The 25,337-nt window shown below is 37.9% G+C and overlaps 2 protein-coding genes across 3 annotated transcripts in view; one reads left to right on the forward strand and one right to left on the reverse strand.

Annotated features, from left to right (window-relative positions):
• HOOK3 (hook microtubule tethering protein 3) overlaps positions 1–25,337 on the forward strand; it is a 945,081-nt gene that overhangs the window by 522,250 nt on the left and 397,494 nt on the right. The gene's annotated exons all lie outside the window — the stretch shown is intronic.
• Positions 1–25,337, reverse strand: part of GAK (cyclin G associated kinase) — a 68,143-nt gene that overhangs the window by 7,322 nt on the left and 35,484 nt on the right. For both annotated transcript variants that reach the window (XM_030237028.2, XM_030237027.2), the window contains 13 exons: positions 23,514–23,647; positions 22,332–22,526; positions 21,657–21,774; positions 19,206–19,285; positions 18,668–18,861; positions 16,329–16,487; positions 15,073–15,543; positions 12,935–13,105; positions 6,101–6,235; positions 5,837–5,956; positions 3,085–3,297; positions 1,526–1,674; positions 336–512 (listed from right to left, as the gene is read on the reverse strand). In XM_030237028.2, the coding sequence (XP_030092888.1) occupies positions 336–512; positions 1,526–1,674; positions 3,085–3,297; positions 5,837–5,956; positions 6,101–6,235; positions 12,935–13,105; positions 15,073–15,543; positions 16,329–16,487; positions 18,668–18,861; positions 19,206–19,285; positions 21,657–21,774; positions 22,332–22,526; positions 23,514–23,647 (2,316 nt within the window). The remainder of the gene's footprint in view (positions 1–335; positions 513–1,525; positions 1,675–3,084; positions 3,298–5,836; positions 5,957–6,100; positions 6,236–12,934; positions 13,106–15,072; positions 15,544–16,328; positions 16,488–18,667; positions 18,862–19,205; positions 19,286–21,656; positions 21,775–22,331; positions 22,527–23,513; positions 23,648–25,337) is intronic.

The raw sequence follows: 25,337 nt of genomic DNA on the forward strand, positions 1-25,337 counted from the left end.
AATGAAATAGATTCCAGTAATCAGCATTAAATCCACCATCTGTCAGTCAGAACCCAGCATGACTGACTCTGGTGCTCAGGTACAACCCTCACAGGATATTTAATTTGTTAACCCTTCTCTGTTGAATTCTGTGCTGTGTCAGGACAGAATACAACAAGAATAATCCTGTACTACCTGAATGCAGTAGGACAACACATTCAGAAGTCAATGGAAGCACAGTGAAGAACATCTAGGGTGCTGACTGAGAAGCAAAGCATTTGCCAGTAACCAGAATGGCATGGCAAAAGTAGTTTGTATTCCTCCTATAATAAAGAAGATCAGAGGAAAACACTCACCTTATCAGGATGAACCACAAGCACTGCTTTCCTATAGTACTTCTTTACTTGTTCAGGAGTTACTAGATCTGCCATGCTGACTGGTTTCCACTTATTTTCTCCTTCCCAAAGCACTGTATGTAGAGTGGATATTAATGCTCTGATATTTCTCTCCTTTCCTTCAATCCATTCAAGAATCTGGGAAAAATCAGAATATATAGAATGCAGCACTGTAAGCATTCTCAGTCTCTAGAGACATAATCTTCATTCTCTGCAAGACTATACGATCATGACTCAAGTGCAGTCATCCTACTGCACTCACTCTCCAAATTCAACTGCCTTAGCCACTCAAAAGTGATACTTTGCATCTATCACTAGAGAATAGTTCATTGTTACTAGTTTATTGCAGAAATTCCATCATTGCAAGAGAAATGACAGGAGTGATTAAAAAAATGTTACAATTAGATATTACATTTATCTTGTCCCTGTCAGGGCACACACACAAATTATTACTTGATTTGTACAAAAGTGTAAATATATCTTAAAACTCTTATTGTACAAACTTTGTACAAAAGTTCATGTCTAGTAATAATTCAGGTTTACTTAAGCAACCTGCAGAGGCGCACAGACTAAAGTGCTCTTTGAGATATCCCCAAAGTCAATTAAAGCAATGTTGCTCAGACTTTAATGGCAACATTCATAACATAGGGACAAAAGTATCTGTACTTATTTCCACTCGCAGTGATTTCTGTTAAAAGGTACCCATGCACTCTCTTCAGGAAGGACACTTTGTGAAAACAAATTTCAGCATTCCTTCAAAGTTCATTTACAAACTTTTCTGAAGCACCATAAAGACTAAAAACTGGAAGTGTATTAATATGTGAAGCTATCAATGACTAACAGGTAAAAAAATCTGAACAACAAGGAACACATCCCAAACTAGTTATATATCCTGTCTACAGAATTTCACCTTCTAGTAATTTCTTAGGACAGCAGCATCAATTCTTAACCAGAAAATGAAAGTACGTGAAGACAGCTATTCATTTTTAAAGCGTATTTTTGTATTATCAGCTACATCCATCTTTTCTAAACCATGAGCCTTTAGTTTCTCTACTAAAGATCACTGGTCATTGTATCTTTCTGCTCTGTTATCAGCAGTTCTAAGCATAAGATCAGATTTTCACCTGAATCAAAAACACTGTTAAACAAACCTTGAGTTTCAAGGGGTCCATATCTTTAGACATCTCTTGTTTTCTCATCTCAGCAATTGTCTTTGGTCCCTTTTTATCAGATTTTGCTGAAAATCCTTGATTAGATAAGAGATCCTCAAAGTCATTTTCTGAAACTTTTGGCTTTTGACCTATGAGAAGAGAAAAAACATTAAATGAAAAGTTTCACTGGAGAATACATTAACAAGGGAAATATATTGCCCTTAGATACACCTGGATGGCATTTATCACTGCCATGACAAATATCCTTCAGTGACGCCAAAAGCCATAAAAGCAAAAAGGATAAAAATAAAAAGGATCTTTAACAAACTTTCAGTCCAGCTGAGCAGATAACTTCACGTGCTAACCTCTGACTAAATACTTGCAGGTCGTCTTTTTTTAAAAAATGGAGTAGATTTGAGGGAGCACACATCCATCCACAATTTTGGAAAAGGCTCCATTTTTCCACTTTAAGTTAGTTTCAAATGCTATGCAGCAGTTTCTCAAGTAACCGTATACTCAATAGTATCATTGAAAGCATGTAGTCAACACCTAAGCATGTTGAAACTTATCCAGAATAATTAACAGATAAAACACCAACATGAATATTCATTATAAAACCAACAAATTTCAGAGAACTGTAGAATAACTGAACTCTGAAGAGGCCTCTGGATATTGTCTAATCCAATCCCCACTCAAAGCAGGGACAACCAGGTACATGAAAGGTCCTTGTCCAGCTGAGTTCTATCTGTTTTTAAGGGATAGGAATTACAACCACCTGTTTCAGCATTTCATCATGCCAATTGATTTTTTTGCCATGTTCTCCAGACTTTCCTGTGCTGCAACCTATACTCACTGCCTCTGCATCCTGACACCTTTTTCCAGATATGGACCAACAGAATAATTTCAACTTAAAGAAGTACCTGCTGATGATTTATATGTCAGTTTAAGGGAAGCATAATCCTAATACCAACACACCAGAAAATAAAATTTTCCAAGAAAGTTCATACAGAAGAGGTCAAGCCTAACCCTATAACTCCAAGTTTGCCTACTCAGATGGAACATGTTAAAGGACTGTATAATTCCACCAGGTCCTGTTCCCATGTCTCTTTCAAACACAAGAATTTTCAGTAATTTTAACCTCAGTCTTTCTCAAGACAAGCTACTCTTTTTCAGCTAGGAAAAACAGTGTATCCTTTATCTTTGTATTACAAACAGACTAACATGAAGCAACATTATCAACCATCTCTCCCCGGATAGATCAAATTAACCTTTCTAAACTCATTCATACAAAGCCTGTTCCCATGTGGGTGAGTAATTATAGCCTTGAAACTTTATGCCCAAAACTTGCGTATACCTGTGCTAACATCAGCTTGTCTGTTATGCACTGGGATAGCTTTGGAAAGGCAGGATACCAGATTTGACAAGTGGTTTTCTGTTTTCTACTGAACACAACTTAAATTCAAATAAAAATATGAAGGTAGAAGAGCTTCTGCAGGTAACAGCACACCCAACTAACTTCACACGGGACATTATAAGTAATACACATTCAAAAAACTTACCAAAGCTTGGTGCTCTGACTCCTCTTTCTTCTCGTCCCCCAATAACACTGAAGGTTACTGTGTAGTTGGGCTTAGCTGCTGTGCTGGACTTAGTTTGGGACTGCCACGAAGTACTTTGTGGTTTGGAGGATTTCTGCCACTGATTTCCTAGCTTCTGAGATGGAGCAGTCTTCTGATTAAATCCACTACCCAAGAGTCCACCAGTGGATGAACCTAAAAAAAAAATAGTAACTTAGTTGTTCAGCTTAACAGTCACCTGTTTAATACAAGTAAGACAGTTTGGTCTTGGCATGTAACCACATAGCTTACAGTGTAACAGGAAAGCATAGGTAAAAGTTAAGATTCTCACTAAGAAGTAACTTGGATATCAGGAGCTGGAGGCTTTACTGAAAGTCTTCTCTTACAACTCAAGGCTTCAAATGTCAGTTTTAGCAAAACATGCACCCTTATCTGAAGGGTCAGGCACATGTCAGGCTAGGAGATAATATGGCTGGGACAGTAGTTCTGCCTCCCACTTCTGGTAATATGCAGTGCCTAATAAGTAACTAATTCCAAAAAATAGTAACAGACTGAGAAGATTTTCAAATGAATGCTTTCAGAGTCTCTAATGGTTCTTTGCACTACTGTTTAAGGAAGATGAGAACATTATTCTATAGCAGCATTCACAGGGAATATACTGCACATGAGTAAGAAAAGCACTGCAGCCTGCAGGAGATACTGGAATCACCCTCCTGGGGCATAGGCCAAGCCTGTCTGAGTACACACAGCAATGCAAGCTTGATTCACTCTTTCAAAAATGGCTCCTCACACTTCAGCTCTCCTGATGCCTCCCTTTTGAAGGCTGTTCATACCTCTAACTTGCACAAGAGGATGTCTCCCCATGGCCAGGTACAAGATACCACATTATATCTTGATATATCACACCTGATAAAACCCAGTAATGCAATACAACACCCAGTAAAATCTAGGAATGCACTGCTTTTTCATGAAATCACTCAACTGCAGCCAACTCAGTTTCAAACACTGACAACTTGTGAAATTTACAGAAAAAGAAAATTGTTACTAATCAGAGCAAATAACCCTGCATGCTGAAAAATTATCTCTTTCACCTATTCTTTCAAAGCATTCTACGCTCATTATTGCAGTTTTCAAGGCTAACAAATTCCTCCTGTAGGACAAGTCGATGCCTCACTGTTCAAAAAAAAACTTATCAACACCACATTCCTACTTTCTGATAGAAGACCATTCCTAAAGAAGAGTGTGGTAACATCAACCAGCACAGCACAGTATTGGTATCCTACCAGTATGCTAATACACTACTTTTAACTACTATTTCTTTTGAGTTTACATAGCATTCATATTTAAGCAGCTTGCACTCTCATAAATTTTCTCCCAGAACAGTGTCTTGTATGTGGAAGCAAAAAAACTCCTTTGAAAAATACAACAGAGTGTGGTATTCCAGTTGTATTCCAAAACTGAATTCCAATTCTTGTGATGCCTCAAAAATTCATTTCAAGCTTGGGAACGTTAACTAGGACAGTGACATCTGGCTACTTCTTAATGCAGTATTTTTTCCTATTGAAAGATAACTGAAAGAGTAATTAATCAACCCAAGTCCTGCTAAAATTAGTTTGATTTCTTCCATCTGATTCAGTGTGGGCTATACCTACATCTTCAAGTCAAGAATACATTGACTTTTTTTAGTGCCACACTATCTGTGCATTTAAAAACCTGCGCTAACCTGAATTATTAAACTAGGAAATTTCTGAACTTTTTTTTTACTGCAAAGCAGCCTCATTGGTACTGCTTCAACACCAGAATTTTGCAGTGTTATGCCCAAGCTACATCAAGAAGACAAACACTGCATGGTACCTAGTCTCTCTACAAGAATTCCACACAATTCAATATACAGTGCTAACTGCCAAGGCAACAGGGTAATACCTCCAGCAGCTCCAAGCTAAGGGAAAAGCAGGTTTGCTCAATTTAGCGACACTAAGCTGCTCTGAATCATTCCATGTACTCTCTGCAGCCGGTCACATTTGTTATGGCAGGGTGGGCTCTGAAATGCGAGGACTTCAGCTCTTTTGTGAGTGCTACAGGACTAAATTCCTGAATTTCAGGCCAATAAAACACCCTGGAACATGAGTTACTCTGCAGTGTGTCTTATCTTCCAGAACTCCTTGTGCCCTTCACTGCAAACTGACAAATATTCATAATGCTTTTGGTACTGGTGTGCAATGTATGGCCCTTGATTTGTGCTCATCTTACAAACATGGTAGATGTGAATAACACAGCTATGAACATCTACTGAATTAAAAGGAAAGTACTGAATTAACTGTTACTTTGTAACAAAAAAAAAATTAACTAATACAATCCTGCTTTCATTTTAAATCCTTCAAGAACAGTGTTAATCAATGCTAGGTAAGAAACCTCATTCTCAGTTACCGAATCAGCGACTCCTGGTTTCTCTTGCCATCTCAACTCAGTTCTCAAGCTTTAATTATTTTTACTGTCCCTATATCACATCTGTAGTTATCTTCTGAAATATTATTCTGGATGTTTAAAAAAATATCTGGAAGATTCAATTTTTTCTTGTTACTCACGAAATACCTCAGCAAATACCTCAGGCTGGATGTTGACAATTAAAAGGAAACGCTTCCCTTTATAAGGGTTTTCAGTAACATTTATTGGTGAAAGAAGCAAATCAAACAGTAGAGGCACTAAATATAGTCTATCAAAAGCAAGATCTTACCAGGAAGACCAGATCCCAGATTGGCAAGATCAGCAAAAGGATCAAAGTTCTGAGCTTTCGCCTGGCTAAAAGACAAACCTGAAGACACACTGGACTGGCTTCCGGCGGTAAAAACTTGGCCTGTGTAATAAGAAGACACGTCACATACCTAGTCTGTTTGGAAATTGAGAGAAAGAATAAAAGTAGTATCTACACAACACCTCATGCAAACCTCCCCAAGATTCTACTTCACAACATCTTTTTCCATCACAAGAATCATATTACCTTCACAAACAGGCTTCAGCTGTGAAGATGCTACATTGCTGGTTGTTGAGGAATCTGCCCAAGAATCCCACCCACTTAAGAGATCTGGGTGGCTTGTAGACGATGATATTTTAGGTGGCTCTGGTGTTAAATTGCCTACAGAAGAAAAAAGAAATGTTTTCATGTTTAAGAAAACCATAGTAATAGTATATAAATTGGCCAATACCAACAGAATGTGTATCACATTGTCAGCTACACAGCTTGCTTAAATCTCTCGGTAACACTCTTAAACAGGACTCAGAAGGATTGTACCACTGTAATTTCTCCATTTCTATTTTAAAATATCCCACACACTTCATAGATAAGGTATTTTCATGTACAGGCAATGCTATGAATTTAACAGCTTAGGTCTCCTGACCAAAAGGACTAGCTCAGGTACACATCTAGGGCATACTGCTGTTCCTGACAACACAGGTGGTAAGTGGAAAGCAGCAGTGCTCCATGAATGGTGCCGTTTATCACTCAGCAGTCTGGGTGTTACACAGACTGAAGCCAGGTCACTTCAAAACGCAGGTTTGCCTAACCCAGGTTGCCAGTAACAAAGGGGCCTCTTGGCCAACTAATATACTCTTTGAAGTCTAACACACAAATGAATGCACACAATTGAAGAGCAGTATACAGCAAGAGTGATTTTTTTCTGGGAAAAGGTTAAGAATCTCTAGCTGCATGGATAAAACCCACTTTTTTATACACTATGACATCTAAATGAAATTGTCATGTTTAAAAGCATACAAGGGTACTGCCACTAACTCCTGGAAAATGTCATATCCCATCTAAAGGTATTATAACTGCCATCCCTGACACTCCCAAATTATTCCCCACTTACACACACACACAAACTATGAGGTGAGACATCCTCAGAATGAGATATGCTACGTACAGAACACTCAAAACTGCATGCCAGCTCAGAGCATTCTCCTTGAGCAGAGCTTGCGGACACTCACAGTAAAACAGGAGAGCTTTTGAATGTAACCCCTACTTTAATGCTGTAGCAACTGTCAGTGCTGCAGTGAGAGGGGATATTTCAGTAAAGCACATTTAGTGGTGGTCTAAGACATTTCACAGACATAGGGCTAACCCAGACATCCTTACAAAAGCAGTAACATTCTGAGGCTTTGAAAGTCTCAGAATGTTACTGAGACTTTTCACTTGCAAGCTTTTCACTTGCCTCAGCATCTCAGCTTTACATTCTAAATATTAATATCAAATCCTCTTGAGGAAATAATTAGAAGTAAATTAAATACCCCTATAGTACCTCAATCTACTAATACCATTTATAATTAGATCTTACAGCTGCAAAGTGAGCTCATCAAATACTGTGCAACAAATATCTGTTGAAAGCTTGTATTTCAGCAGTACTCTCTGCTGCATGTTAGGGAAAACAAGAGAATAAGATGCAAGAAGTACCCACCATTTCCATCCCTTTCTCCAGACCCAAGCTTCATCTCCCTGCCTCTAAAACCATGGGAGAAACAATATGTATTGGTTGCAATACTCAGGACCCCAGCTATCTGTTATACCACAGCGTCACTGGCTATAAATCAGCACCTATTCATCAGCTTGGAACTCTGTTGTACCATATTCCACTCCCAAAATTTAAGCGGGCCTTGAATTACTACTAATATTGATTTTCAGGCTAGAAATTCTTTTGTCCTACAATCTCTGCTATTAAAGGTCTTTTTACAGGACCATAAGAAAATTAACACCATCATATGAAATTAATTACTATGAAAACAAATTGAGAGAAACAGGAACAAATTAAACTACAGATGAATGCATTTGAAAGCTTGAGAACATACTATAGGAATGAGCTGTTTTATAACAGTTGGCTTAAAGAAGTCAAGTTCATTGCCTTCCCCACCCTGAACTAAGCAGGAAGTAGCCTACTGCTACACACAGCAGTAAATTCACTAAAAATAGTAAAAGCTCATATACAACCACTACACTTTTCAGAAAAATCTGAAACAATGCAGTGTACAATATACTGAACAGATAACCCATTCCTCCTGAAACTATTTCTTCTTATGTTATCTTCTTTTAATTCTACAATGTGGGCATTATGTCAGACTTTAACACCAAGAAAAAGTGTTATCAAAGTCAAAAAGTTGAGCACTGTTCCAGGGCTCAACATTTTAACTTTGATACTTTGACTTCTACATATTCTGAAGAGGTATGATGAGACCATACTGAATCCCTATTTTTGTAGCTGACACATTGCAGTTCACAGGGACATTAAGATAAAGTAGCAGAATTCCTAAAGAAATGGTAAAATATGAACTATAGCTCAATATTCCACATACGAAAGCAATTAAGATCATGAACATGTAAATCCAAACCTGCTTGTCTGAAGTTTTTTAATATGCATATTGATAATCCTTAGCCATACAGCAACGAACCACTGGAGCTCACGGCAAAGAATGCTGTTCTTTACTGCACTGCTCAAACCAAGCTAAGGTGCAAGAAAAAGTTGGTGGTAATCAGATCATACCTTCCAGCTTCCCAAAATAAGAGACCTGCATTTTACTACACACAACTTCACATGAGGGTTTTCTTTATTTAACTTGTCATGTCTACAGGAAATCCTTTAATCACAGACAACAGGATTTTCTGTGAACCAAGAGGCTGGTTTAGTATAATGCGAGGTTTTTTTAACCTTATCTAAAGCCTGTCTGAGAACTCAAGTTCACATAAACTAACTTCTCCTCAGGAGAAAACTACACTGATCACTCAGGGTTCTTTAATCACCTTCCAAATCTCCTGCTGTCTTTGAGGGAAGTATATCTTGACTCAGCCTGCACTAAAGATGATCTGCTACTTAAAAAGTACAGAAGAAAATTAAGTTAACTTGTTAATACACAGCTATTTAGCAGCAACAGCACAACATTTTCCTATTACAGGACAGAATGCCTTAAAAGACCAGATATTGTGTAAGAACTATCTTCCATTTTAAAACTCCTATGATTTTAAATTTTAAGCCAACATCTGAGAAATACAAGGTCAAAGTTCTACTTCTTGAACTTGTGTTCACTGAAACATCTTTTCTCCTGGTATCTTTAGCAGTTTAGTAATCATTTACTAACACACAAAGCCCATCCATCACTAAAATTTGATTCTAGATGCTTACAACTGCTCCAAGAGTAGAGTCATTAAATCTCATTACTACAGCTTATTTTGAATGGTCACTGCCATTACTACTAATTTATTTTTAGTTTAAAAATTTTCTCCCTTTAATGATATCATGTTTGCACTGTCTTCTGCTCACTTATCACAGTTCTTCTGAACATGTAATTTGAGAACATGTTCTTATTTTTCCTTTCTTCTCCAGTTACTAGTGATCCTGTCCTTTCAGGACTCAAAAAATCACATTAAGTGCAACATAATTATCAATATGCCCTACTTACTTGATAAAATTGATACCTGCGACTGGATAGAATGCTAAAGGCTCAAATACATACATCATTTCAGCTAAACACACATATGAGCTCTCATTTGAAAGACAAATGTAAAGGAGTATGAAATGCTACCCCAGTTCCTCCACTTCCACACAGTTTTTAAAGACTGCATTGCAACAGAGAAATATTGGGAAATCAGTGTAAAACAGTAGGCTAAAGAGAAAATGGGTATATTTTAAATACCTTTTCCTATGTTGAGAGAAAGCTCCAGAAATTACATTAAAATAGCAGGTATCTAATACACTTACCAGGGTGCAAGCTATCAAATAAAATCAGGAGTAAGCACAAAACAATAAACATTGAAGTCAGATGTAAAAATATTCCTTTTTTTTCTCTACTTGCTCAAATGTTATTAACAGCTGACTATTGATGGTGATCTCAAGGTTGCAGATAAACATTTAGTGAACAGAAATCCATATTTTTTCCCCACTTTAATTTATTACATAAAAGGTTTTTCTGTGTCCTCTCTGATAATAGGGTTCTGGTATTACTAAACTTGGAGAAAGGAACCAGGAACATTCTTATAATGTGTAAAAATATTTAATGTGAAAAAATGAAAAAATACTGAGACAGACTCTTCTCTGTGTTGCCCACTGGAAGGACAACAGGCAATAGGGCACAAACTTAAACACAGAGAACTCCATTAAAAAACACTTTCTTTCCTCTAAGATCTCCCCAAACCCGGCATAGGTTGCCCAGCTATAGTCTATAGCGCTGGAAATGCTAAAAGCCAAAAAGGACATGACACAGTCCTGAACAGCCCAGTCTACATGACCCTGCTTTGAGCACATCAGATAGAGAATCTCCTCTTGGAGGAGGAGGAGAGGTCCTGCCTCTCCAGCGAGTTAGATTTTGGGTGAGATCATAAAATATGCTGAGCTACACAGAGTCTAGCTTCTGGCTCTGCACAGGACAGCCCCAAGAATCACATCATGTGCCTGAAAAGTGTTCTCCAGACACTTCTGGAACTCTTGTTAGGCTAGTGCTGTGAACACTTCCCACTGTTCCAGTGCTCAACCAGCCTCTGGGAGAAAACCCTTTTCCTGTTACCAGACCTAAACGACTGCTAACACAACTACAGGCCATTCCCTTGGGTCCTGTCAAAAGTCACCACAGAAACCATACCAATGTAGACCTCTCCTCTTCCCCTCACAAGGAGATTGATGACTGCAATGAGGTCTCCCCTCAGTTTCCTCTTCTCCAGGAGGAACAGAGCAAGTGACCTCAGCTGCTCCTCATACCGCTTTCCCTTAAGGCTCTTCACCATACTCGTGGCCCTTCTTTGGACAGTCTATTTTTATATTGTGGCATCCAAAACTGCCCCCAGCACTCAAGGTGAGGCAGCCCCAGCACAGAGCAGAGTGGGACAATCCCCTCTCTAGCCTGGCTGGTGATGCTTGCCTGATGCACCTCAGGACATGCTTGGCCCTTCTGGCTGCCAGGGCACTGCTGACTCATTCAGGCTGCATCAACCAGGACCCCCAGGCCCCTTTCCATGGTGTTCCTCCCCAGCATCTCATTCCCCAGCCTGTCTGCATCAAGGTTTCCCCATCCCAGGTGCAGAATCTGGTGGAAATAATGCTCCACAGACCAATATTGATCACATCTTCTACTGTGATCAATATTATTTTGCTTCTATTGTGCAAAATATTTATGTTTGGTAACCTCACACAGGGACAGCAATAGTGGAATAAAGCTGGCAACTATACAAGTACTCAACTGAAACATATGGCTCTTACCGTCTACAGGAAAGAACAAAAACTTTGCAAAGGAGGCAGCAAGTGGAATCTTCTCAGTAGAATCAAGCACAGCTGGAATATAATGGTTAGTAATATGATAGAGAGGGCAATCAGCTGAGTAGCCTTTTATTTCAAAGAGGAAGCCCTTCTCAGTCAGACAATGCATTTTTTTTCTGTCCAGTTTATCTGTACCTAACACTCAGACTGCATCACTCAGACACAGGGTCAACTGGAGCAACTGCTAAAGAAAGAGGGGCAAGTCAAAGTCAATAAGCCCTGGGAAGAAATCACTGGCTTCAGGAAAAGGTGTGTGATAGCACCATTCCTAGCTACTTGCATGTTGTAAGTAGGTGTCTGCAAGAGAAGAGACCTGGGCTTCTCTGTTGGACACAGCCAGCTCCAACAGACTCACCATAAGCCACCGCTGAGCTTCCCAAACCAGGTGTCTTTGGGAAAACATGTTTCCCCAAAAAATACTACACAGCAGCTGTAAGAGAAGGGACAGATACGACAGAAACAGCTCTGAGGACATTAAGGTAGGTGGAGAAGGAAGGGGAAGCTGTGCTCCAGATGCCAGAGCAGAGATTGCCCTGCAAAACATGTAAGAAACCACAGAAAAACAAATATTCACGCTGCATCCTGTGGAGGACCCTACACAGGTGGACATGTCCTCAATGAAGCCACAGCCCAGGGAGAACAGCCCATACAGCAGCAGGTTCCTGGCAGGACCTGCAGTGCCTGGGAGAACCACATCCTTATGGCAATCTCTTCCGAAACAACTGCACCTTACACAGACCTGTGTTCTTAGAAGATTGTATCCTGTGGGAAGCGCCTACACAGAAATAGGGGAGTAGCAGAGAAGAGCCCTCACAGACTGATCACAACCCATATCTCTATGGAGAGAACCCTCACTTTTCTTTGAAAGCCAGATTTTAAAAAGGTTAAACACTAGTAGCTCTACCACTCCACCATTTTTGCAAATGTCTGTTTCTCCTTAAAGAATGATGAGAAGATTGAACATATCACAAAGATTTTTATTTAAAGATTAACAGATTTTAAAATAAATGCATGAGGAAAAGGTTTCACCAAGAATATATCAGAGAAATGAAACAAATAAGATTAGAGTATTACATAATGTACTTTGTAAGTATATTAGCAGAGTACATTCAGGTCAGGAAGGTGCAAGCCAGCCTCAGCCTGCACTTTAAGAACTGGCTATATTATAACTTGACTTGCTCATTTGTCTTCCAAGACTTCCAGAAAATCTTTAAAACCTGAATACAGTCAATGTAGCATACTATCATCTATAAAATAAGTTTCCAGATGTTTGGGTACTCTCAGTTATTAGATTATTGAGAGGAAACTCCAACTCCTAACATATGGTTAGCAATACTAGAAATCCTGTCACATCATGAATAATAGCATGACGTTATACAGGAAACACTTGCTTCTTGGTTCATGTGCATCTGTACTTCCAGAGTACAAAGCTAATTAAAACAGCAATCACAACAAGTGGATCTATTAAGACACTAATCCTAAACTGAAACACAAATGCACAGAAGAGAAGAAACTGTTGAGAAACAGAACAACAGAAGCACACTTACCCAAATTTAAGAAATCTGAGCTGGAAGAAGGTGGAAGTGAACTTTGTGTGGAAGGAACTGTATTAGCTGTAGATGTTGAGGTTGGATTAAGGAAGTCCCCAAAGAGGTCTGGACCAGACAGGGCTTGATTCTCTGAGCTTGATGACATTGTGAATGGGTCAAATGGATCGGCTAAAAAAGAAGCAGAAAACAAAATTATCTCATGACAAACTGGAGAATACATGAAGCTGAAAAAGCCTTACTCCTCTGAGGGCACAGACAAGAAGCATAATTCATGCTAGTAACTGCAGCAGCCTTCTGTGAATTTTGGCTGTGTGGCAAGGAGTAACCATCTATTCCTTCCTCTAGATAAATGAACTTTCACATGGTACAGCCATACATAATATAAACAGCTACGTCTTCTAACAAAAGCAGCAAGACTGCATATAATTCAACAACATTATTAATTTCATCCATTTAAGACACCTCTTAAGTTTGCCTCTCAGTGACCATCTGAGACACAGAAGAATTGCATTTATTAAATACTCTATAATGTCAAATCTACAACAGATTTGAAGAAAATGGACTATTACACTATTAAAAAGAATATGAAGTAAAGCATTCATACTACCATTCAGACTTGAAGGCATTGGTGATTCTGGGGCAGAAAACACGTCAACCCAAGAACGAAAACCAATAGAAGTAAGACTTCAGCAGGTCTCTAGTGATCCCAATGAAGAAAAAACTAACTGGAAGAGTATTTATAGTCAGCATGGAGAAACACGTGACAGTCAGATGGAATCAGGGCTTTAGATATTCCTGTTTCTGCTGCCCTCTAGGGTCAAAACCCCTGAAGAGCCCAGGGAGTCCTGCCAGATTCACTCAGAAGCTGAAGAGAAGGAATAATCCTGCTGTAATACCCCAGGACATCCTCAGGTAATGATGACACTGTATGGGGCTCAACAACATTTCAAGCAAATTTACTATAGCATCACACATAAACAAAACCTCAAGTTTGTTATGCAAGCCAAAATACAACAGTGGACAAATAATCTCACTTCTGCAAATATCTCTCCTAATACAATGAATTACATTGAATGAGAATGACTACAAGAATGAGATATATACATGACTACTTATCAGATGTTTCATGCAATAGGCATGGCTAAAGAAAGATAACGTAACTAATGTTTCCTTTTATAGAATTCTAACTATGTAAAAATGGTAAATTACAATTATTCTTCCCTGACCACTGCAACAAAGTTTAATAGTAAATTTCCTCAAAATAAGAAAACATCTTAAACCATCTAAACGCTCTGTGAAAAACACTTCTAGTTGTCTATAAACGAAAGCTTTTAGTACCTATGAATTATCTTTCTGCAAACAAACAAAACCTTGTAATGGTTTTCCAGATTATGCAAGTAACATTCCCAGAAATCTTACCATTAACTTTAGGGAGAGAACTGTTATTCCAATAAAGTGACAAAAAGATGAATATCCACTGGTAAGAGGAACAGAATCTCTGAAGTAAAATACCTTGCTTAAATACCAAATAGACAGCACTACGTAGCATTCTCTTTAAGGACACTGACTTGCCAACAACATTAGTAAAACCAGCAAAAAAACATCTTTTAGCAGTATCATTACCCTACTGGTTTGAACAATAATCTACAGGATTTCCAGCTGCTCAGCAGTCTTATGTGATTAACACTTAAAAATCCCACACAGACATTTGACCTAAGCAGCACACCTCTATACATCTAATGCCACTGCTTTACCAAAAGTTCAAGTTACGACAAGTCTATGCCTTAACAAGGAAAGTCATAGATTTAGAAAAGGAGCTAGCATGCAACATTCATATGGGAAAGCTAAGAATTCCTAAAGATACTGAGGTCCCTTGAAATGCAAAATTTGATACTTTTCTATTTAAAGAATTTAAAGTTAACAGGATACTGGCAACATAACAGAATATCTGGGTAACCTACAGGAACTTCTCTCCTTCATGCAGAAGTAATACCTGTTCTATTCAGTCTTGCTACAGACTGACAAGTCTTCACCATTCACTATCTTGAAACACAGTACTTATTTTCTAAGCACAATGCAAGCAGCAGTTTTCACGTGTTGCCCAGGTGACAAGTACTGATATTAAACTCACATACCTGAAGACACGGCTGCTGCTGAAGATGAACCCTGAGTAGCAGCTGGATGCTGACTGCTGAAAAAGAAATCTGTTCCTTGTCCCAGAAGATCTCCAGTGTGCTCATTTGAAACCTGTGACACACTGCTCACAAACAGATTGTTCAACAAGTCAGCATTACTTGATGATGAGTTTATTTCTGAGATAGGCTGTTTCTGTTCTGCTGAAATATCAGAGTCTAGTCCCAGCAAGTCTACATTCTCTTCAGGGAGAGATTTTTGTAATGGTGCAGATGGAGCTTCAAAACTGGCTTCAAAAAGCAACTCTCCTTCTGGAGTAGAGTCTTTCTCATCAACAATTACTGTACTTCCTTCATCTGGAAATGTTGGGAATTCCTCATCTGAAGGATCACTCTCTTCCCTGTCATCAGACAGCTGAACACAATCATTTTTAGATGAACTGTCTTCTATTCCACTTTCTGGAGTTTTTCCTTCTTCAATAGGAAAAAAAAAAAAAAAAAAAAGAATAACATCTTTAAATAATGAGCATTATTGAGCATTATTCTTCTGACTAGGGTAAGAGAACTTTCATGGTGACATCATATGAAGTTAATTCCTAAATAACCAAAACTTATATAAGAACTGATGAAAAAGGAACTACATGCTGCCTGCCACCTCTTTGTACAGGGCAGAAAAAGCAGCAGTTGACATTTGCCACTCCATAAAGGCAGGCATTACAAATTTTTCTCAAAATGAGACTGACTTGGACATCCACCTCAGATCACTATGTCTCTTAGAGCTTACAAGATTTCTCAGTAACTGCTGTACTCAGTAAAAGCATAAGGAGCTGCTGACATTTTTAACAACAAAGCAGCAACCAGAAAAGGGAGTCAAAAATGTGCTATAAAATTACATTTTCTTAGTCCTACTTACTGATCTGGACCCCACAGGCTAGTCTACTTTGTTTCCTCTGTTCCTCAGCCAAAGTGGGGCTGTGGGAGTGAAAAGCTTCCTTGCAGACCTTTAAGGTTAAGATTTTTACAGAAAAAGAAAAATTTAGCTCAGCATTTAAGTTATACTCAACACCAAACCCCCTTACTTGGTGTTTATCCAAATGAAGCAGAATAACCACTTGTTATTCTGCAGAGCTCACTCTTTAAATAGCTTTTCCTCATGGTTAATGAATTAGAGAGTTTTGCTACCAAAGAAGGCTTAAGATTCACTGGAAGGCATACAAGACAAACATAAACCACACAGTACTTCAGAGGAAAACCTGTACCTTTCCAGTCCAGGGAGTGAAAGAAGTTGTTTGCATCAGTACTACCACTGTGTGGGGATTCTGTATCAGTAGGTGCACTTTCTGAAGACTGCTCCAACTGGGATGCCTCTGCTTCATATTGTGCAGTTGAACCTGGCTGTCTAGGCAACTCTGGTTTCCCTATAAAACAGAATTTAAGCCAGAGCCTTTAGAGAGAAACTTCTCAACCCTCCTTGAGAGAAACTTCTCAACATGGCAGCTGATACTCGTCTTTCAAGCTGACTGCTGTAGGAAGACAATTATCTCCAATCTACTGCTCTGCAAATGCAAATTCCTGCCCCCACCATCTTTGAAATTAGCATTAACTTCTTTTCAACTGCAAAAACTGGTAAAACCCAGTTTTGAACTAGGACATTAAATCAGAATCATAGAGTAAAACTCAAAACATTCTATTTACATTTGCAGGAAAATGTAATTAACACCTCACTTGTACCAACCATCCCCTAAAACACTCAAGAGCTACGCAATAAAAGACAGAAAAGAGATGCAATAGCATTCAAGAGCTATGCAATAAAAGACAGAAAAACACAAATGCAGCTGTAGAAAAACCCAGAATATGCAAAACCACTGAAGAACATGAAGTGGGTAAAAAAGGGGTGGTACACTGTATGATGCTATTAACTGCTTCTCATATTTATTATACTGAAATGAGGTATTAAGTGATTCTTCTGTAAGATTCAGCTACCTGAATCTTACAGAAGCACTGTTACCTACTTCTGTATCACCTCTCAAAACCCAAGTTTCCTCAAGACAAATGAAGAAGACTTCCTAAATTAGTCAATATTCAACCACTGTTTCAAAAAAAAGGATGGATGGATGGATGGATGGATGGATGGATGGATGGATGGATGGATGGATGGATGGATGGATGGATGGATGGATGGATGGATGGATGGATGGATGGATGGATGGATGGATGGATGGATGGATGGATGGATGGATGGATGGATGGATGGATGGATGGATGGATGGATGGATGGATGGATGGATGGATGGATGGATGGATGGATGGATGGATGGATGGATGGATGGATGGATGGATGGATGGATGGATGGATGGATGGATGGATGGATGGATGGATGGATGGATGGATGGATGGGAGAAACCTATTTATCTAAATTTAAATATACAACTGGTAGAGCACTTTTTCATTCTCCTTCCATGTTCTCAGTTGTAGCTTAGAGATCCTGAAAACATAGTCTGTCTCAGACTTTCATAACTAATGAAAGAGTAAATTCAATTTTAATGGCAAGGGTTTTTTTTAAAATCAGTTCACAGCACTTACTTTTGTCCTATTCCCTTCCCACCAATCTTAAGAAACACTTTCAGTGTAAACTGAAATCCTTACATTTCCTGTACCAACCAGAAAATGGAAGCCATTTAAGAAAATAAGAGTAACTTTTATAGAGCCCCATCATCAATGATGATGTAAAGCTAAACACCTTAGCTTTAGTGAGCTGATAGTTGTGTTCACAGAAGGATTAAGCTAAGATAGATAGAAAATGGCCTAAATCATAATACAAACAACACATACCCTGCTTAAAAGAAAAAAGGCCAGCAGCAGCTCTCTTGTATGAAAAGAAATGTACTTGAGATGTACCATATTAACAGCACAGCGTGAGATCTCATATAACTAAAATCACCATAGTAATCTTTGTCATGCTTCTTTATCCTTGAAACACAGAGAAGGCTTAAGAGCCTGAATGAAAATGTCAAAGCTAATCACTGATACCAGGAGAAGAAGAAAGATACTGAAAAGCACTAATTGCACTAACTGCCTGTAATGCAGGCATCTACAGATAAAGATAAAGATAAATACAGATAATAAAATAGTGTCTACTGAAACATATTAGGAAAAGAGCAGGAAATTAATTACAACATTACATGGCTATGCATAAGGATGTTGATAAAAACATTCTTACTTAAAACCAATTGTGACGAATGCTCACATAATTTTAAATTAAGTTATACTGGTGCCAGTTTAGCCAAATAAATCCCATTCAAGACATTGTGCCTACAAATACTGACTGTTCTAATTCCATTGCTAGAAGTGCCTTCCTGCAAATGGCCTATTCATAGCTTTGTAAGCTACGAAACCAAGCACAAGTAAGCACAGTAGAAGTAAGACAGGTATAAAGTTAAGCTCCTCCATAAAGTGCATATTTTAAAGTGATATTTACAGTTAAATTTTTACTGATTTCTTTCCATTAATGGAACATCAAAAATTAAACAAAAGCCTCAAACACTATATACACTGAAAACCTTCTCACATTCTCTAGTTTTTCAATGGATTCATTACCAAATTTTGATAAAATCTCTTGCTGTTCCTCTCGGGTGGAGAAGAGGATCTTGGGATTCAGTCCCTTTATATTCATGTTATCCCAAGGTGGCTGTTCACAGCTGGGCCTGTCTCTGGGCTCCACCTCTACTTCCAGATTGACTTGAAATAAATCAGGGTATTTTTCTTGTATGTCACAGGCATCCAGATCATATCTGTAAAGACACAGACAAGAAGTTTTTTGATGCTGATGGCTAACTGGATTAGATCTATTGCATTCCAAAACAAAACTCCAAAGCAATTAGTATAAGACATTAAAAATGCTGTATTTGTTTACTTTTCCCATTTTAAACAGGTGGTATTTTTGTACATTGTTTGTATTACGAACAAAACATTTTGTTTCCTTAAGGTGAGTAAAGAAAAGACTCTTATTGCAATCAAAGTAATCTACTTCCTGCACTGACTATATTTCCTAACCCTAGTATATGTTGATGTTTGGCAGGTTAAGCAGTTTCAAAGACAACTTCTTCCAGTCTCCTACAAAAAGGTGTCAACATACTTGGCAAATTTCACTGTAGTGGCATTTCGGGGCACAAAGCCTGTGTGGAACTGAATTTGAAACATCTTCATTGAAGCCATCTGTTGAAAACAAGAAACAGGAAACCATATAAATCCACATCAACAGTATGTATAGTGTTCTGTCTTTAACATAATGCAAAGTATTATCAGTATTAAAATATTTTGGAGTACTTGCTTTGCTACAAATATTCCATTTAATTATGGGTATACTTTATCTAGAAAGATTTAAATGCACTTGAGACAGAACATAAATAGATCTATTACTAGCACTAACAAACCAAAAGACCTTTAGTCAGGTATATTTCATCACTAACCTCAAAACAGACAGTCAAAGTCTAAAGTATTTCCAGATCCTGTTATGGAGGCTAAAATTGTATGACCCTTGCTCCTTTTCGGAATAGCATATGCTCAGAAAAATCCATTGTGCAATATGCCAACCAAGAAATATATGTACGACACATACAAAGGAATAGATTTTAAAACAGTTTTAAACATACCACATTTAAAAGGACACTTCAGAAGCCATGCAAGGAGGGTTTTTTGGTGCAACTTCAAGTCAGCCATTCATTCCAGACAGAATTGTAGGGCTTTTGTGAACTGACTCATTTTTATCACTCAACTTTCACAGAAAAAATACTTTCTCATGCCTGATGGGAATACAAGTGTCCAGAAAATGCTACTATAGAATATTCAGGTAGCTCCTAATCTTGCACAAATCCAAATTACAGCTTACTGATCAATGTAGCCTGTATTTGTTTCCTATCATTAGTCACAACACCTGTGATATAGTTTTGCCAGTCTTTAAAAAGAAGTCATGCAGTAGTAGGCCAGAAAATATGATATAACAAAACTGAATTACGAAAGCTTTTCTTGTAAATGAGTATTTACCAAACATCATAGCCAGAAACCAAATAACACAAAAAGCATTGCCACAGATTAAGGGGGCGTTGATCCTTCCCCTCTATTCAGCACCAGTGAAGCCTCATCTGTAACTGCGATGCCCAGTGCTGCGTTTCTTAGTACAAGAGACATGGACATACTGGAGAGAGCTCCTCTGATTCTTCAGTCCCTACCATCACTTTCCTAGAAGATAAACTGAACTCTCTCTCTAATTAGCTGTGAGAAAGTAGAAGACATAACACCCAGCTTTAAACAGAGAAGTCATGAAATGTGGTAGTTAATCTCTGTAAGAGATCTGCAGAGCACTTTAGGGGCAATTTACAGCACATAAAACTAAGGACATTGAATATTGTTCCATTGAACCTCCAAACCCAGATCATCACACACACTGTTGATGCATCATGCGTTATAGCTGACTGCTGAGAAAATTCTAGTATTTTCTATCAGTGAACAGATGCCAGAAAAACCACATCAAAGAAACTCTATCATGAATAAAAGTGAGGTGGTACAAGGAGTATAACCTAACCTTGGCTAAATTTTGTCAGTTTTGTGCCTTTCTCCTAATGACCTTGAACCATACAGTAGTTATTTTTGCGCATCAAGGAATCATTTCACTGAGTTTTTAGTTTTAAGGTATTCTGGAAGGTCTTGTTGAACATGACAAAATTTGATACCTTCCTACTCACAAAGCAGGAAAAAAAAAAACAGGGAGAAAACAATTTCATTAAACACTAACTATATATGAATACACATGTATGTCCCACATGTACTGCAACTGGCTGAAAAACTATCTTATCAATTTCCACAGACCTCCAAGCTCTAAACTTTGTGTTATCTGTCCTTATATTTTACATGGATTTCCAAGTTTAATTGGGTTACTTATCTGGAGAAAAAAGAACACACCTCTCTTTTAAAAAATTTGAAGACAGGCTTCATTAACAAGTTTTTTGTGGTCTTGCAATACATTTGAATTAAAAGCATCCATAGTTGAATTAAAAACGGAAATATGCATTCTCCCTAGCAGAACAAAGACATGTGAGAAAATCAGCTAAAAAAACTGAACCTGACTTTAGAAATAGGCTATAAAACCATATGGATTTTTCTGGCCTGTTTTGTACAGGCAATCTCTGGAATCCCACTTTTCTGCTGAGTGGTATTTTTCCTTTGCAGTTTGTGTGCACAGAATTAAAAAGTTCTGGCTTGTTGTGCAACTTAACAGATAGTAATTGCTGCCTCAAAAAAATCTGGCTGGGGACTTTCCTTAAAAATATAACAGTTATCAGTACTGAAGTATTTTCCAGAAATGCTTACAAAAGCATCTACATGTACAGCATTATGAGCGGACATAGTCAGAAGGCTTGAAAATGTTGAATTTACAAATGAATGAAAACCTCAAACACTTCTCCAAACAAAGAATAGTAAATAAAGCAAAGTATTCATTAGATAACTAGGAAGTTACAAAACTGCAACCAAAAAAAACATTTCCAACCAAAAAAAAATCTTCCATTCAGGCTCCTAAATTAATCATTACCTTGGCTTGTAGTCGTCCTCCTAGAGTTGACCTGGCATGATAGATCACAATGAGAACATCTCCTTGGACTGTTATACCCAGTGGGATTACTGCTTTACCATCTTCAATTTTGAACTCCCTAAAGGAAAAAAGAAAACATAACCAGAGTCAATTTAGTTTAAGAAGAGATTAAATAGTGTATTACTTTAGATTTAGCCTGCTTTCTCCAAGGCCTTCAGTAACTGAAAAGGTACAAGGACTTCAGTATTCTCCCATTTTCCTTGTGTATTATTACCCACATCCAGCAGGGTTAGTACCATTTGCAACTGTGCAGACACCAGAGCTGTACAGGGGCTAATAAGCAGTCACCTCACAGCTGCCATATCTGGCGGATCCTTACGGTTTCCATGACTGAGACACAGTGTTATGCTCAGCACAAGTACATCAGGGATCAATGTTCCCAGTCTTACATCACATGGAGTGAGAAGAGAGTCTTGCTCACTGCCTCGCAGTGTCCAGTGTGCCACCCCACCATCACCCCCATTGTTCTGCAAGACCAGCTGCTGTAACAACCACTTTCATGATCCACCTTTTGAGACCAGCTAAACGGGGACAGAGGATTCTAGAAACACATAAATGCTAGAATCTAGAAAAACATAACCTGCTGTTTCAGAGTAAGTAATAATCTGTACTTACTTCATTTTGTCATATTCCTGGGAGGTAGTGGTTACTCTCTCATCTCCCACATAAACCTCACAAAAAGGCCTGCAGCCATTACGCTGCTTACTGAAAAGCGGAACGGGAGTCATGACAATTGATCTGACCAGGATAGGCTTGCTGTGAGGAATAATGGGTTCTTCAGCCATCATGTCACACATGTACTCAATGTATCTGCCAAAACCAGATGGTACTCATTTAGTCAGAGCACAAAATTCTAAGAACCGAGTGAACACATAAGCAAGTTACTTCTTACCCAGTCACTAAGCATTGTTAATAGTGAAACAGTGGGAACACTTACCACCACCCCTAGCAAACAGATTTTCAAATCTGACAGAATGACACTAAAGGGACTATAGCATTACATATAATGACTTGTAAAATAAACTAGTCACTATTCCAAAAGGTCTTAAAACACTAATCTAGGAGAAGTATTAATTTTGTATCTTATACATGATGGATCACTCAAATCTTCCTAAAGGCTTTAAATTTGTCCTGATTATTATAAGTAATTTTGTGGAGAATTCCTTTAAGTATACATGAAGTAAATGTACAAAAACAGAATCTGTAATTTATACTGAACTAATACCTTATTTCCCATCCTTCAAAATCTAATCCTTTTTTAGGAAATACCCTTACTACCAGTGTCACTTGTGATTCATACTTTATAGTATAAGATCTATCAAATTAAGTCAAATTAACAGTTTAAAACATTTGTCAAAGCATATGCAAGTCACCTCTGCATGCACTCCAAAAAAAAAAAGCACTAGTTTTTACCCAATTGACAAAGATAATTTCTGGTGTTCCCTCAGAGCTTGCAGTGTTCTGACATAATAAAACCTATTGTAATAAACTAGGAAACATGAAATAAGTCTCACACATGTGGAAGAGGATTTTATAATTAAGAAACCATTCAAAAGCTCTGCATACCCTTGTTTTCACTCCTAACACTTCTTCACCACAGGATATATTTGACCCATTTCTGATGGGTACTCACAGGCTCAGAAAATTCAGAACCACCTTTAGTCCACGATACAGCAAAGTACTTTGAAAAACAGATGCTTGAAAACAGACATTACTGAAACAATTTATCTTTCTAAAGACATCCTATATCATATTGAGAATTGAATAACTACTTGCTTCAAGAGTACCTTACAGTACCTTTTATGAGAAGGCCAAATGCCAGGTGGACAGCGTTTCATGCTGAACATATAAACAGCAGCTTCAGCAGTAGTGAAGAGACGACAAAAACACAGAAAAGAACAGACTACAACAGCAGATGCTGCCCTTCCATCCTAGTATAAAAAAAAAAAAAAAAAGGTAGCTTTGTTAGTAAATCTAGTGGAAAAGGCATTATCCAAGTTACTGAAGAACATCCCAATATGTATTCTATATCCTATCATTATTTAATGTCATAATGTCCAAAGTCTAGTGCCATTGATTTGAAGTTTGTAGCTGAGTGTGAAAGGTTTTCATTTAACTTCCACACCATAGAAAAGATATTACATAATACCTTCTTGTTCAAATGTGAATAACTACTTTAGCTTAACACTATTTGAAATTTTCAGTTTATATTCTTTACCTTCCTGTCACTAATACCCATTTTTTAGATTTGTTTCCCGGCTGCTATCTGAAATCCCAGAACACTGCTACTTTTGACTGACAGCCATGGACTTCTGCGACAAGAAAAGTACAAAGACTCAGAAGAACTAAACCACACTAAACTCTTTAGACTTCTGTCTAAAACTGTTAAGAGCTTGCCAAGAAACAAAGAGAATAGATTAAAACAGAGATTCTTTCTGCAAGAATCCCTGCTACATACATATCCCAGATACATCCCTGTGTCATAAAAGGCAGAAGATTTGATAGAGGTAATGGTTGACAGAAGAGGACTTCTCCAGGTTTGTTGGCTAGCATCATGGAATAGAATTTTTACCATTCATTTCCTAAAGTTCTGGTGTACACTGTACATCTGGCACAAAGCCATGTAAATACAAAAGTTTGCCTCACATGTGAGGAAAATAAATGAGTTGAGTACCTTGAACAAAACACTTCAAGTGAAAGATGTTACAAAAACTGGTGCTAAATCATCACATCTGCTTCTTACCTAGTTGACCAGCAATCAGTGACACTGAGGTAGTAGAATTCTGTATTATTCTGTATTATTGCATTAATACAGAATTAGATGCCTAACCTCACAGCAGCACTGAAATTATACTGGCTTTCAGGAGGTGACATCAACTTGTTTTCTACTTTCAAAACACTACATAACTCACAAATATGGTTTGTCAGATTAACAAATCCTGGTTTTGACTCTGATAGTGATATTTCTTATTGATGGCTACACCATATCCCCAGATAAGTTTTGAATGCTTTCCAGCAGCATTGCAAGTATTGTCACATAGCCACGTTTCATTTTTTACTCTGCAGCAAAATAAGAATGACAAAATTTCACATGCAATTCTCTTAAACAAATGCAATAGTGACCTAATTTTCAAATTCTGAGCAAAGTATTCTTTAAATTCATTCCTCTCCCTACCGCGTTTAACATGAGGTGGCTCTACAGTTTTATTGCTTTTTTTAGTTATATCAAAATTAATAATACTTTGGAGAATAGTGCAATCTACAGAGTAATCTGGTGCTAGCAAAAGCAGGTAAGCCAGAAGTCTTACAGTCAGTTTCTGAAATTCTGAGCCTACAGACTACATTGTAAATGGACAATAATGGGATTTGCAGTGTACACTCATCTATCACACAGAAAACAAAAAATGGAGCAAATACTGAAAGAGTAGAGCATTTTTTTTCTTTCTTCCTAAGGATACTTTCCCTTAATACTGCCTGTATACTGTCTTCCACTCTAAATGCAAGTAAGCAATGGCTACATTACCAGACCAATTTCCCTAAGGAGAAAATTGATGCAAGTAACTTCCCTACAACACAGCAGGAAGGAGTTGACCCTGTAACAATCACAAACTGAATAGATAC

This window comes from Serinus canaria, chromosome Z, assembly GCF_022539315.1.
Source record: "Serinus canaria isolate serCan28SL12 chromosome Z, serCan2020, whole genome shotgun sequence".
Taxonomy (NCBI): domain Eukaryota; kingdom Metazoa; phylum Chordata; class Aves; order Passeriformes; family Fringillidae; genus Serinus; species Serinus canaria.